At 43.2% G+C, this 15223-nt stretch overlaps 1 protein-coding gene and 1 long non-coding RNA gene across 2 annotated transcripts in view; both read left to right on the top strand.

The window, feature by feature from the left end:
* Window positions 1–15223, top strand: part of LOC137650244 (uncharacterized) — a 473662-nt gene that overhangs the window by 353932 nt on the left and 104507 nt on the right. The gene's annotated exons all lie outside the window — the stretch shown is intronic.
* LOC137650238 (uncharacterized) overlaps window positions 1–15223 on the top strand; it is a 101794-nt gene that overhangs the window by 39291 nt on the left and 47280 nt on the right. The window contains exon 5 of the mRNA XM_068383513.1: window positions 696–965. Within this exon, the coding sequence (XP_068239614.1) occupies window positions 696–965 (270 nt within the window). The remainder of the gene's footprint in view (window positions 1–695; window positions 966–15223) is intronic.

The raw sequence follows: 15223 nt of genomic DNA, 5'->3' as shown, positions 1-15223 counted from the left end.
TCCTTACCTGGACAAGTCACATTGCTTAGTTGTCACACAATCACACAAGATGCCTAGGCTGCTATCTCGCACATACGCAAAAAAATTTAGCAAGGTGTCATGGTGTTCTATAAAGCTCATGCAGAGCACGGAGGCACACCCCTGGTCAAAAACCAGCCAGTTGATTAGTACTTACACCCTCTTAAGTGTGAGTGTTTCCTTATAAGGAGCAAAATGGTTTGTATAGAGTGTCAGAACAAATGAAAAATTTGGAAGGACAGTAATTTGTTTTTTTTTTTTTGTACTATACAAACCTTGAGCTCTTTATACAGATTTGTCCTGCCATCACCTATCCCCATGCAAGTGTCCTCCCTATGATCAAAAGTAGTGGTATAGCTCAGATGTGTGGGTGAGTGGGGTAGTAGGTACTACCCCTTTACTAAAAGTCTTAAGGCTAGTTTCCAGCTTTGCGAGAAGTATATTCTATATAAAAAGTCAAGGTTTGTATCGTTAGGGAAAATGCAAATTACTTCCAAATTTGTCATTTTAATAGGAAGTCTTTTATCATGAGGTCTCAATTCAAATGAATCTCACCCAACATTCCATTGTTCAAAAAGTCTGTGCTGTAGTTAGAAAACTTGATTAGTAGAATGCTTTGCTGTAGTTTTTATCAATCATTAAACTGTATAGAAATAAATTCTTCATTTACATTTCAGGTTGTAGGTTATGGGCCAAGAGATCCCCTTAATACATCTCCAGTAGAGAGAGTTCCTGGTCGTCTAGGTCGTCCTAGAAAGGTACAACCGCCTCCCCCACCTGTTTGGGATGATGGTGGAGCTACTGATGGTTTAGAAGATTTAGATGCTGAACCAGATCACCATCAATTTGGTGATCCATCTCTTGGTAATACCTTAGAACAGATGAGACAACTCAGAATTGATTGCAATACTGCTCTTGTTGATATGGACAAACGACAGATGGTTTACGTAAGTTCTAGTTGTATTATTCATTCTGTTTAAAAGTTAAAGTTTTTATTAAGAATAAATTTGATGTGGCTGATATATGTTCTTAATATCACACCATTCTTCATTAATTGTCTTCTCTTTGTCTCCTAAAGTCTCTAAGACTGCAAATCAATTCTTACATTCAATTGCAAAAAATTTCTCTGTGCTTAGTTGTATCAAACCTACGTATTCTGTCTACATTTCTGTTGTGTGCTCCAAAGAGAAAGAATGTTTTAATAGGTCATCGATTCCAAAGAGTTTAGTAGAATTTAGTGGGATGAGAGGGTATACTAAGGCCAGAAATATGGCAATGTTTGTATATGTTCTTATGTACACCTCAACCTTCTTCGTAAATTTAACAGGCAACAGTACTGTATACAGTAGACCAGTGTGTTTTCCTATGATAGTTCTCCACTGTCTTTAGTAACTTTTAAATGTATACTAGTCTAGATTTCAAGAGAATAGACATATACTGATCTAATGATAAAAGGGGTCTGCATAAAAACAACAAATCTTAGATGCTTGCTATGGTATGACTACCATAATCATCATAGGCTACAATAATAGAAGTTTTAAATATTTACCTTAGCCGGTGAATATATAATAGCTGCAACTCTGTTGCTCGACAGACACATACATAAAAAACTCGCGAGCGATCGCTATGCAGGTTGCGGGTGTGCCCACCAGCGCCAACTGTCGGCCAGATACCACTCTCGGATGTAAACAAAACCTTCAATTTCTTCTCTGTCGACAAGACGTACTTTTACTCGCTGTTGAACCTGGAGTTTTTCCCATCATATTTGGTGAAGTACTTTAATTTGGTTTGAGCTTTCGCAGTACAGGTGTTTTTCTTCAAATAAATCCTTGAACTCGTTTTTGGATAGATTTAATTTTTGATGACAGAGAGTATGGACTTTCTTTGACTTTTAAATGGCCGACCCTTCCCTTAGACGGAAGTGTGTTTAGGCTTTTAGCAATTATCTTATCACGTTATAAATTAATTATAGATTTTCCTCTATATATTTTATATCTCACCGCCTTTATTAGGCCTCTTCGATTAACTTTCCATTTATAATAAACATAAAAATAAATTTTAATGATTTGTTTATATGCGACCTTCCTGAGAGTAGGCGGTCCTAACTTGGACACCGAAGTTAAACAACGTTGAGCCCTTTCAATCGTAAATAGCTTTTAAAGAGCTAATGATTTAAAACTTTTTAAATGAAGATTTTTTAACAGATATTTTATGAAAGATTTTCTTTGAATAGTCTTCGTACTGTTTCAAAGATGAACTAACGTTTAGTTTATTTATGCTACGCAGTTTGCGCTCTATCGTTACGAAAGAGAGAGAGAGTATCACGGTTTCCCTTTGCAGAAAGAGTAAATCGATTCTGACGTTTTGTTCATTCTTCTTTCAAAGCTTAAATGTTTTAAATTCTATTTTAAAGGAACTTTTTAATTGAAAAACCTTTCAGTTTTTTCCTTTGGTCAAATAACATGTTTTTTTGACGAAACGTAAGTGGGCTCTTCTCTTAGGTGCGAAATCAAGAGAGAGAGAGAGAGAAAGATAGAGACGGAGGGAGAGAGAGGAGAGAAAACGTTCCGTTCAAGCGGGTAACGTTGTTCTCGAGTTACTCTCGTCCCTAGTCTCTGTACGGGGAGAAAGGATAAAACGTTTTTAGTTTTTTATTCTCGTCCCCAGGCAATGTACGGTGAGAGATTGAAAACGTAGTTTTGAATGAACTAGTGTTTAGTCTCTTCCCCAGCCACTGAATTTTTTATCTTGAAATATGTTTACTGTTTTTGCTGGTATTAATGTGCTTGCATTATACGACTGATTTCGCAATTACTACCTTTTGATGAGGGTAGAATTGCGTGCTTCAGGTAGAAATCAGTAAAAGTTTCGATTTCAGTGAAATAAGTGCAAAACAGAAAATCGTAGTGATAAAGTGATATTGCGCAAAGTGTTATCAGTGTTGCGACCGAGGGTTCGTCTGTTCGTGCCTGTCGTTCGCCTAGTCCGGGACCTCTTGCAAGCTCCCAAGCCCAGGGGAGAAGTAATGTCGTACGACTTATGGGTTCGAGAGGCCTTGATCAGCGAACAGACGTTCCCTCTATGGTATCGGGTGTATCTTACCAAGACGAGAGAGACGATTTTCTCCTCGTCATCCGAAGGCTTTTCGCATAAGAAACCTGAAACAAGGTTTCGAGGCCCTTAAGCGAAAGTCAGTCCTTTCAGGACAGGTCCAGCGTCCTGGTTGTAGCCATTAGGACAGCTCTGACCCTATGCAGTCATCGGAAGACTGCTCGCCGCCTAACAAAAGCGTAACACAGACTCCGAGAGTCTTTTTGTTGGCAAGGTTTTGCGGTCACAGACGTTACCCTCGTCTCTTACCGCAACCATTTCCGTTGATCCTAAATGGGTTGTACGGCAAGACATGCAGGATAAGCTTGCCTCCCTTATGGAAGACTATTCTGCCGATAAGTCTGTTGAGCCTAGCCGTTTATCTCATCGAGATCCTGGCTTTCAGCCACCCTAACGTTCCTTTGTGCGTCCTGTTGACGTTGGCGTAGCTAAGTCACGTCAGTCAGGTTGTTTAGAACCACACTCGATGCGGTCTCGTGTGGATTTTCAGCCACATTTGGACGTTAGGCCACTTGCTGATGCTCCTGTTGACGTTCAGGACGTTCGCTAACAATCGGAGTTGACTTGTTTTGACGCTGAGCGTCAACCTCCGCATTCTAGAGTTGTTTTGACTGCTCAGTCTAGGCAGTCAAAGCAGTCTCGAGTGGACGCTGTGCGTCCTCACGCACCTGTTGTTGTTGACAGTTCACAGACTGTCAAGCAGTTACATGACGTTGCGTCCTGGTCTCTCGCACCTGTTGTTGTTGACAGTTCACAGACTGTCAAGCAGTTACATGACGTTGCGTCCTGGTCCGCTACTAATGCACCAGTGCGTGTGGACTCTGCTTGTAAAGCATTGCCACCACGGTAGGTCTCTCCCTTGCTTGAGAGTCAGCTATTATCGGACAAGGTTCCTTCAGATGAGGAAGTTGCTGTTCCCCCTCCTACTGATATTCCCTTGAGGACTCTGTCAGACGGAGAGGAGCCTAAAGCTGCTTAGCCCTCTATGGACTTTAAATAAATCATGCTGATTTTTAAGGATCTTTGTCCGGATCTTTTTGTAACTGCTGCTCCTCGTTCGCCTAAACGTCAGAGCTTACACTAGGCCTAGCTACTTCGAAGCCGTTGTTTTTATAAGCTAGTGCTCTCTCGCTCTCCTAGAGAGCTTTACGTTTGCTAGGCGACTGGTTTATCACCAGGAGGAGTTTGGGGGATACAGCCTTTGCTTTCCCTTCTTTTAAACTGGCTTATAGAGCGAGAGTCTGATATGACACGAGAGAAGTTCTCGGCTTGGGAGTTCCTGCCTCTGCCCAGATAGACTTCTCAAACCTCATAGACTCTCCCTGGCGCCTGGCCATGAGACGCTCCAAGATTTTACAGGTCAACTTCACAGCTGTTTTCGAGCCTTTGAAGTTTTGCTGTACAATTATGTCATGCATAAACAAGGCTTTCAGGGATGGCTCCAATGATCTGACAGCCACGTTCTCTGCAGGAACAAGTCCCTCAGGGATGGCTCCATGATTTGGCAGCCATGTTCACTGCAGGAGTACATAAGAGGCAAGTGCGCTCAATGTGTTCATTGTCAAGACAAACTTCACGATGAAGTCTTCCAGGCTGTCTTGACAGCATTTATGGAAGGCGACTGGATGGTCTCTCTCGACCTTCAGGAGGCATACTTCCACATTCCTATACACCCGGATTCCCAACCGTTTCTGAGGTTTGTTTACAGGAATGTGGGGTACCAGTTTCGAGCTATCGGGGATCCGAGCCTCCCTGTACTTGGACGACTGGCTTCTCAGAGCATCGTCCAGCCTTCACTGTCTGCAGGATCTACCTTGGACGTTGAGTCTGGCCAGGGAGTTGGGACTTGTGGTCAACCTAAAAGTCCCAACTGATCCCATCCCAGATTATTCTATTTTTGAGGATGGAGATTCGCAGTCAAGCCCTGCTCGAAGTCCAACTAATGCTGAAAAGAAAACGTTTATTCAGTCAGGAGTTGGAACAGTCTCGTAGGGACTCTCTCATCCCTGGAGCAATTTGTCTCACTAGGGAGACTACCCCTTCTGCCTCTCCGGTTCCATCTAGCCTCTCACTGGAACTAGGACAAGACATTAGAGACGGTATCATTCCCAGTCTCCGAACCAATAAAGGCATGCCTGAAATGGTGGGACAGCAATATCAGTCTGAGAGAGGGACTATCCCTAGCAGTCAAGAACTCAAACCACGTGTTGTCCTCAGACGCGTCGGGTTTGGGTTGGGTGCGACCCTGGACGGTCGGGAATGCGCTGGTCTGTGGACCTCAAGTCAGAAGAGCATGCACATCAACGGCAAGGAGCTATTAGCAGTCCACTTGGCCTTGATGATATTAGGAAGCATCTTCGAAACTAAGTGGTAGAGGTCAACTCAGACAACACCACAACTTTGGCGTACATCTCCAAGCAAGGAGGCACACACTCCTTCACGCTGCTCGAGATCGCAAGGGACCTCTTATGGTCTAGAATTCGAGGCATCTCCCTGTTGACGAGATTCATCCAGGGGGACTTGAACGTCTTTGCAGACTGTCTCAGTCGGAGGGGTCAGGTGATACCCACGGAATGGACCCTCCACAAGGACGTGGGCAAGAGTCTTTGGGCTTCTTGGGGTCAACCAACCATAGACCTCTTTGCCTCCTCGTTGACCAAAAGGTTACCAATCTTTTGCTCTCCAGTCCTAGATACAGAAGCAATCTACATAGACGCGTTTCTACTGGATTGGTCTTTTATGGACTTATATGCATTCCCACCATTCAAAATAGTCAACAAGGTACTGCAGAAGTTCGCCTCTCACGGAGGGACAAGGTTGACGTTGGTTGCTACCCTCTGGCCCGCGAGAGAGTGGTTCACTGAGGTACTTCAATGGCTGGTAGACTTTCCAAGAAGTCTTCCTCTAAGGGTAGATCTGTTACGTCAGCCCCACGTAAAGAATGTCCATCAAAACCTCCCCGCTCTTCGTCTGACTTCCTTCACACTATCGAAAGACTCTCAAGAGCTAGAGGTTTTTCGAAGGAGGCAGTCAGTGCGATTGCAAGAGCTAGGAGAGCTTCTACCATTAGAGTATACCAGTCGAAGTGGGAAGTCTTTCGAGACTGGTGCAAGTCAGCATCTGTGTCCTCGTCCAGTACCTCTGTAGCCCAAATCGCAGATTTTCTTTTACATCTGAGAAAGGTTCGCTCCCTTTCAGCTCCCACGATTAAGGGCTACAGGAGCATGTTGGCTTCGGTCTTTCGACATAGAGGCTTAGATCTTTCTAACAATAAAGATCTCCAAGATCTCCTTAAGTCTTTTGAGACCTCTAAGGAACGTCGTTTGGCAACTCCTGGATGGAACTTAGACGTGGTCCTAAGGTTCCTCATGTCAGACAGGTTTGAGCCATTACATTCAGCCTCCCTGAAGGATCTCACCCTCAAGACACTTTTCCTAGTGTGCTTGGCTTCGGCTAAAAGGGTCAGTGAACTTCATGCCTTCAGTAAGAACATCAGCTTTTCTACAGAAAAAAGCCACTTGTTCACTTCAACTTGGTTTCCTGGCCAAAAATGAACTGCCTTCTCGTCCTTGGCCTAAATCTTTTGATATTCTTGCTTATCAGAGATCGTAGGCAACGAACTGGAAAGAGTATTATGTCCTGTTAGAGCTCTTAAGTTCGATTTAGCTCGTACTAAGTCATTACGAGGGAAATCTGAGGCATTATGGTGCTCAGTTAAGAAATCTTCATTGCCTATGTCAAAGATTTCTTTGTCATTTTTTATCAGATTTTTTTGATACGAGAAGCTCATTCTCACTTGAATGAGAAAGACCGATGTTTGCTTAAGGTTAAGACGCACGAAGTTAGAGATATAGCAACCTCCGTGGCCATCAAGCAAGATAAATCTCTGCAAAGTATTATGGACGCGACTTCTTGGAGAAACAAGTCAGTGTTCGTGTCATTTTACTTAAAAGATGTCCAGACTCTTTACTGCTACACACTGGGTCCATTCATTGCAGCGAGTGCAGTAGTGGGTGAGGGTTCTACCACTACACTTCCCTAATTCCAATATCCTTTTAATCTGTCTCTTGAAATGTTTTTAATATTGTTTTATGGGTTGTACGGAAGGCTAAGAAGCCTTTCGCATCCTGATTGATTTGGCGGGTGGTCAAAGTCATTTCTTGAGAGCGCCCAGATTAGGGGTTTGATGAGGTCCTGTTGTATGGGTTGCAGCCCTTGATACTTCAGCTCCTGGGAGTCTGTCAGCATCCTAAGAGGATCGCTGGGCTCCGTGAGGAAGACAGACTTACAAGGCAGAGTAATCGTCTAAGTCAACTTCCTCACCAGGTACCTATTTATTTTGGTTTTGTTATATTGATAACTGCCAAAATGAAAAAACTCTTAGCTTATACGCTGTAAACATAATTAACTCTGGTCTCTACCCACCTCCTTGGGTGTGAATCAGCTATTATATATTCACCGGCTAATTTAAATATTTAAAAATGATATTTTAATTATAAAATAAATTTTTGAATATACTTACCCGGTAAATATATAAATTAAATGACCCTCCCTTCCTCCCCAATAGAGACTCAGTGGGATGAGAAGAAATTGAAGGTTTTGTTTACATCCGAGAGTGGTATCTGGCCGACAGTTGGCGCTGGTGGGCACACCCGCAACCTGCATAGCGATCGCTCGCGAGTTTTTTATGTATGTGTCTGTCGAGCAACAGAGTTGCAGCTATTATATATTAACCGGGTAAGTATATTCAAAAATTTATTTTATAATTAAAATATCATTTTTCCCTTCTGTGTATAATGTTAGCTAACATTAAACCATGTATTATATGGTTACCCATTTCTTGCTCCTACAGAAATCAATTAATTTGAATTGGATTCATAGAATCAGGTTATATTACCCTACGCTAGGGTCCAATACATAGCACCCAATGCATTCAGAGTAAAACCCTTGTTTACACTGTGAGGTAAAAGCTAGAAGAGGTTGGACTGCAAAATGGGAGAAAGGAAGTAAAAGCAGAGATGAAGTAGAATAATATAAATCAAGTGCAACTAGAGGCCAAAGGAATCCTGCAAAGATCCTAAAGTAATGCCTACATAGCACCACGTGAGGTGTACTGACAAAACTACCTCCCTATGTGGCATTTTGTTTGACATCAGAAATTAGGAAATTTGGGCTTTATTTTATTTACAGCATTTCTACACTCTTACTCAGTATCTGTTACCAACATTCATATAAGTCATCAATATTAATTTTTAAATATTTAACTTAGCCGGTGAATATATAATAGCTGCTACTCAGCGGCTCGACAGAAAACACACTCAAAAACTCGCGAGCGATCGCTATGAAGGTTGCGGGTGTGCCCACCAGCGCCACTATCGGCCAGATACCACTCTTGCATGTAAACAAACCCTTCAATTCTTCTCTGTCGACCTTGACGACAAGACGTATCAATACTCGCTGTAGAACCTGGAGTTTTTTCAACATATTTGGTGAAGTACTTCATTTTGGTTTGAGCGTTCGCAGTGCAGGTGTTTTATCTTCATCTTAAATCTTGAACTCGTTTTTGGATAGATTTAATTTTTGATGACAAGAGAGAGAGTATGGACTTTCTTTGACTTTTAAATGGCCGACCCTTCCCTTAGACGGAAGTGTGTTTTAGGCTTTTAGCAATTATCTTATCACGTTATAAATTAATTATAGATTTTCCTCTATATATTTTATATCTCAACCGCCTTTATTAGGCCTCTTCGATTAGCTTTCCATTTATAATAAACATCAAAATAAATTTTAATGATTTGTTTATATGCGACCTTTCCTGAGAGTAGGCGGTCCTAACTTGGAAACCGAAGTTAAACAACGTTGAGCCCTTTTCAATTGTAAATAACTTTTACAGAGCAAATGATTTAAAACTTATTAAATAAAAATTTTTTAGTAAATATTTTATGAAAGTTTTTTCTTTGAATAGTCTTCGTACTGTTTCAAAGATGAACTAACGTTTAGTTTATTTATGCTACGCAGTTTGCGCTCTATCGTTACGATAGAGAGAGAGAGTATCACGGTTTCCCTTTGCAGAAAGAGTAAATCGATTCTGACGTTTTGTTCATTTTTCTTTCAAAGCTTAAATGTTTTAAATACTATTTTAAAGGAACTTTTTAATTGAAAAACCTTTCAGTTTTTTCCTTTGGTCAAATAACCTGTTTATTGACGAAAGGTAAGTGGGCTCTTCTCTTCGGTGCGAAATCAAGAGAGAGAGAGAGATAGAGACGGAGAGAGAGAGAGGAGAGAGAACGTTCCGATCTTTATTCTCGTCCCAAGCGAGTAACGTTGTTCTCGAGTCAGCTTTTTACTCTCGTCCCTAGTCTCTGTACGGGGAGAAAGGATAAAACTTTTTTAGTTTTTATTCTCGTCCCAAGGCACTGTACGGTGAGAGATTGAAAACGTAGTTTTGAATGAACTAGTGTTTAGTCTTCTTTCCAGCCACTGATCTTTTTATCTTAAAATATGTTTACTGTTTTTTTTTTTTTTTTTGCTTGTTTTAATGTGCTTACATTATACGACTGATTTCGCAATTATAACCTTTTGATGAGGGTAGAATTGCGTGCTTCAGGTAGAAATCAGTTTTATTCATACCTAATGTGAATTGTTAAAAAATTTGATTTCAGTGAAATAAGTGCAAAACAGAAAATCGTAGTGATAAAGTGATATTGCGCAAAGTGTTATCAGTGTTGCGACCGAGGGTTCGTCTGTTCGTGCCTGTCGTTCGCCTAGTCCGAGACCTCTTGCAAGCTCCCAAGCCCAGGGGAGAAGTAATGTCGTACGACTTATGGGTTCGAGAGGCCTTGATCAGCGAACAGACGTTCCCTCTATGGTATCAGGCGTATCTCACCAAGATCGCCCCTACCATTAGACGAGAGAGACGATTTTCTCCTCGTCATCCGAAGGCTTTTGGCATAAGAAACTGTGGAACAAGGTTTCGAGGCCCTTTAAGCGAAAGTCAGTCCTTTCAGGACAGGTCCAGCGTCCTGGTTTTAACTATTAGGACAGCTCTGACACTATGCAGTCATCGGAAGACTGCTCGCTGCCTAAACAAAAACGTAACACAGGCTCCGAGAGTCTTTTTGTAGGCAAGGTTTTGCAGTCACAGACGTTACCCTCGTCTCTTACCGCAACCATTCCCGTTGTTCCTAAATGGGTTGTACGGCAAGACATGCAGAATAAGCTTACCTCTCTTATGGAAGACTATTCTGCCGATAAGGTTCACGTTGATCCTAGCCGTTTATCTCATCGAGATCCTGGCCTTCAGCCGCCCAAACGAACCTTTGTGCGTCCTGTTGACGTTGGCGTAGCTAAGTCACGTCAGTCACGATATGTAGAGCCTCACTTGATGCGGTCACGTGTTGGCTTTCAGCCGCATTTGGACGTTAGGCTGCTTCCTAATGCTCCTGTTGACGTTCAGGACGTTCGCCAACCAGCGGAGTTGACTTGTTTTGACGCTGAGCGTCAACTACCGCAGTCTAGAGTTGTTTTGACTGCTCAGACTAAGCAGTCAAAACAGTCTCGAGTGGACGCCGAGCGTCCTCCCGCACCTGTTGTTGTTGACAGTTCACAGACTGTTAAGCAGTTACATGACGTTGCGTCTTGGTCCGCTACTAATGCACCAGTGCGTGTGGACTCTGCTTGTCAAGCATTGCCACCACGGCAGGTCTCTCCCTTGCTTGAGACTCGGCTGTTGTCGGACAAGATTCCTTCAGATGAGGAAGTTGCTGTTCCCCCTCCTACTGATATTCCCTTGAGGACTCTGTCAGACGGAGAGGAGCCTAAAGCTGCTTAGCTCTCTATGGACTTTAAATAAATCATACTGATTTTTAAGGATCTTTGTCCGGATCTTTTTGTAACTGCTGCTCCTCGTTCGCCTAAACGTCAGAGTGTACACTAGGCCTAGCTACTTCGAAGCCGTTGTTTTTATAAGCTAGTGCTCTCTCGCTCTTCTAAGAGAGCTTTACGTTTGCTAGGCGACTGGTTTATCACCAGGAGGAGTTTGGGTGAGACAGCCTTTGCTTTCCCTACTTTTAAGCTGGCTTATAGAGCGAGAGTCTAATATGACACTCATAGACTCTCCCTGGCGCCTGGCCATGAGACGCTCCAAGATTTTATTGTCGACTTCAGAGCTAGACCATCTCCTGTTAGGAGTTTTTTTCGAGCGTTTGAAGTTTTGCTGTACAATTATGTCATGCATATACAAGGCTTTCAGGGATGGCTCCAATGATCTGACAGCCACGTTCTCTGCAGGAACAAGTTCCTCAGGGATGGCTCCAATGATCTGGCAGCCATGTTCACTGCAGGAGTACGTAAGAGGCAAGTGCGCTCAATGTGTTCATTGTCAAGACAAACTTCACGATGAAGTCTACCAGGCTGTCTTGACAGCATTAATGGAAGGCGACTGGATGGTCTCTCTCGACCTTCAGGAGGCATACTTCCACATTCCTATACACCCGGATTCCCAACCGTTTCTGAGGTTTGTTTACAGGAATGTGGGGTACCAGTTTCGAGCCCTGTGCTTTGGCCTCACTCCTGCTCCTCTCGTGTTTACAAGGCTCATGAGGAATGCGGCAAAATCCCTCCATCTATCGGGGATCCGAGCCTCCCTGTACTTGGACGACTGGCTTCTCAGAGCATCGTCCAGTCTTCGCTGTCTGCAGGATCTACATTGGACGTTGAGTCTGGCCAGGGAGTTGGGACTTTTGGTCAACCTAAAAGTCCCTACTGATCCCATCCCAGATTATTCTATTTTTGAGGATGGAGATTCGCAGTCCAGTTTTTTTTTTTTTTTTTTTTTTTCGTCTGCCACCGATCAGAACAAGCCCTGCTCGAAGTCCAACTAATACTGAAAAGATAACGTTTGTTCAGTCAGGAGTTGGAACAGTCTCTTAGGGACTCTCTCATCCCTGGAGCAGTTTGTCTCACTAGGGAGACTACACCTTCTGCCTCTCCGGTTCCATCTAGCCTCTCACTAGAACTAGGACAAGACGTTAGAGCCGGTATCATTCCCAGTCTCCGAACCAGTAAAGGCATGCCTGAAATGGTGGGACAGCAATATCAGTCTGAGAGAGGGAATATCCCTAGCAGTCAAGAACCCAAACCACGCGTTGTTCTCAGACGCGTCGGATTTGGGTTGGGGTGCGACCCTGGACGGTCGGGAATGCTCGGGTCTGTGGACCTCAAGTCAGAAGAGCATGCACATCAACGGCAAGGAGCTATTAGCAGTCCACTTGGCCTTGATGATATTCGAAAGCTTCTTCGAAACTAAGTGGTAGAGGTCAACTCAGACAACACCACAGCTTTGGCGTACATCTCCAAGCAAGGAGGCACACACTCCTTCACGCTGCTCGAGATCGCAAGGGACCTTTTCTTATGGTCAAGAAATCGAGGCATCTCCCTGTTGACGAGATTCATCCAGGGGGACTTAAACGTCTTGGCAGACTGTCTCAGTCGGAGGGGTCAGGTGATACCCACGGAATGGACCCTCCACAAGGACGTGGGCAAGAGTCTTTGGGCTACTTGGGGTCAACCCACCATAGACCTCTTTGCCTCCTCGTTGACCAAAAGGTTACCAATCTATTGCTCTCCAGTCCTAGATACAGAAGCAATCCACATAGACGCGTTTCTACTGGATTGGTCTCTTCTGGACTTATATGCATTCCCACCATTCAAGATAGTCAACAAGGTACTGCAGAAGTTCGCCTCTCACGAAGGGACAAGGTTGACGTTGGTTGCTACCCTCTGGCCCGCGAGAGAGTGGTTCACCGAGGTACTTCAATGGCTGGTAGACTTTCCAAGAAGTCTTCCTCTAAGGGTAGATCTGTTACGTCAGCCCCACATAAAGAATGTCCATCAAAGCCTCCCCGCTCTTCGTCTGACTTCCTTCACACTATCGAAAGACTCTCAAGAGCTCGAGGCTTTTCGAAGGAGGCAGCCAGTGCGATTGCAAGAGCTAGGAGAGCTTCTACCATTAGAGTATACCAGTCGAAGTAGGAAGTCTTTCGAGACTGGTGCAAGTCAGCATCTGTGTCCTTGTCCAGTACCTCTGTAGCCCAAATCGCAGATTTTCTTTTACATCTGAGAAAGGTTCGCTCCCTTTCAGCTTCCACGATTAAGGGCTACAGGAGCATGTTGGCTTCGGTCTTTCGACATAGAGGCTTAGATCTTTCCAACAATAAAGATCTCCAAGATCTCCTTAAGTCTTTCGAGACCTCTAAGGAACGTCATTTGGCAACTCCTGGATGGAACTTAGACGTGGTCCTAAGGTTCCTCATGTCAGACAGGTTTGAGCCATTACATTCAGCCTCCCTGAAGGATCTCACCCTCAAGACACTTTTCCTAGTGTGCTTGGCTTCGGCTAAAAGGGTCAGTGAACTTAATGCCTTCAGTAAGAACATCGGCTTTTCTACAGAAAAAGCCACTTGTTCACTTCAACTTGGTTTCCTGGCCAAAAATGAACTGCCTTCTCGTCTTTGGCCTAAATCTTTTGATATTCCTTGCTTATCAGAGATCGTAGGCAACGAACTGGAAAGAGTATTATGTCCTGTTAGAGCTCTTAAGTTCTATTTAGCTCGTACTAAGTCATTACGAGGTAAATCTGAGGCATTATGGTGCTCAGTTAAGAAACCTTCATTGCCTATGTCAAAGAATGCTTTGTCATATTTTATCAGATTTTTTAATACGAGAAGCTCATTCTCACTTGAATGAGAAAGACCGATGTTTGCTTAAGGTTAAGACGCACGAAGTTAGAGCTATAGCAACCTCCGTGGCCTTCAAGCAAAATAAATCTCTGCAAAGTATTATGGACGCGACTTTTTGGAGAAGCAAGTCAGTGTTCGCGTCATTTTACTTAAAAGATGTCCAGACTCTTTACGAGGACTGCTACACACTGGGTCCATTCGTTGCAGCGAGCGCAGTAGTGGGTGAGGGTTCTACCACTACATTACCCTAATTCCAATATCCTTTTTAATCTGTCTCTTGAAATGTTTTTAATATTGTTTTTTGGGTTGTACGGAAGGCTAAGAAGCCTTTCACATCCTGATTGATTTGGCAGGTGGTCAAAGTCATTTCTTGAGAGCGCCCAGATTAGGGGTTTGATGAGGTCCTGTTGTATGGGTTGCAGCCCTTAATACTTCAGCTCCTGGGAGTCTTTCAGCATCCTAAGAGGATCGCTGGGCTTCGTGAGGAAGACAGACTTATAAGGCAGAGTAATCGTCTAAGTCAACTTCCTTACCAGGTACCTATATATTTTGGTTTTGTTATATTGATAACTGTCAAAAACTTTTAGCTTATACGCTGTAAACTTAATTAGCTCTGGTCTCTACCCACCGCCTTGGGTGTGAATCAGCTATTATATATTCACCGGCTAAGTTAAATATTTAAAAATGATATTTTAATTATAAAATAAATTTTTGAATATACTTACCCGGTGAATATATAAATTAAAGGCCCTCCCTTCCTCCCCAATAGAGACGCAGCGGGACGAGAAGAATTGAAGGGTTTGTTTACATGCAAGAGTGGTATCTGGCCGATAGTGGCGCTGGTGGGCACACCCGCAACCTTCATAGCGATCGCTCGCAAGTTTTTGAGTGTGTTTTCTGTCGAGCCGCTGAGTAGCAGCTATTATACAGTGAACCCTCGCTACTTCGCGGTTCGACCATCGCGGATTCACCACTTAGCGGATTTTTTTCATAACCCATGTATATATATATATATATATATATCGTGGATTTTCCAGAAATATCGAAAATACCGTGATGTGACCGATGGTGCGAGATTGGAGAAAGTAAGGAAAATTGAATCGTGATTGATTTTCAATATAAATGAAACTTTGAGGAGCAAGAAAGATATCATTTGTTAGAGAGATAGAGAGAGGTAAGGAATGGGAGGTAGTGAAAAGTAGCCCACAGAGAGAGAGAGAGGTAGATGCAGAGAGAGAGAGAGAGAGAGAGAGAGAGAGAGAGAGAGAGAGAGAGAGAGAGAGAGATAGAGGGGGGTTTAAATGTAATAAACAAAAAAATTTGATAGGTTATAACACATTGGTGCTTATGTAATA

This window comes from Palaemon carinicauda, chromosome 11 (assembly GCF_036898095.1).
Source record: "Palaemon carinicauda isolate YSFRI2023 chromosome 11, ASM3689809v2, whole genome shotgun sequence".
NCBI classification, from domain to species: domain Eukaryota; kingdom Metazoa; phylum Arthropoda; class Malacostraca; order Decapoda; family Palaemonidae; genus Palaemon; species Palaemon carinicauda.
The sequence above is the reverse complement of the archived record's forward strand: the minus strand, read 5'-3'. Positions and strand labels throughout refer to the sequence as shown.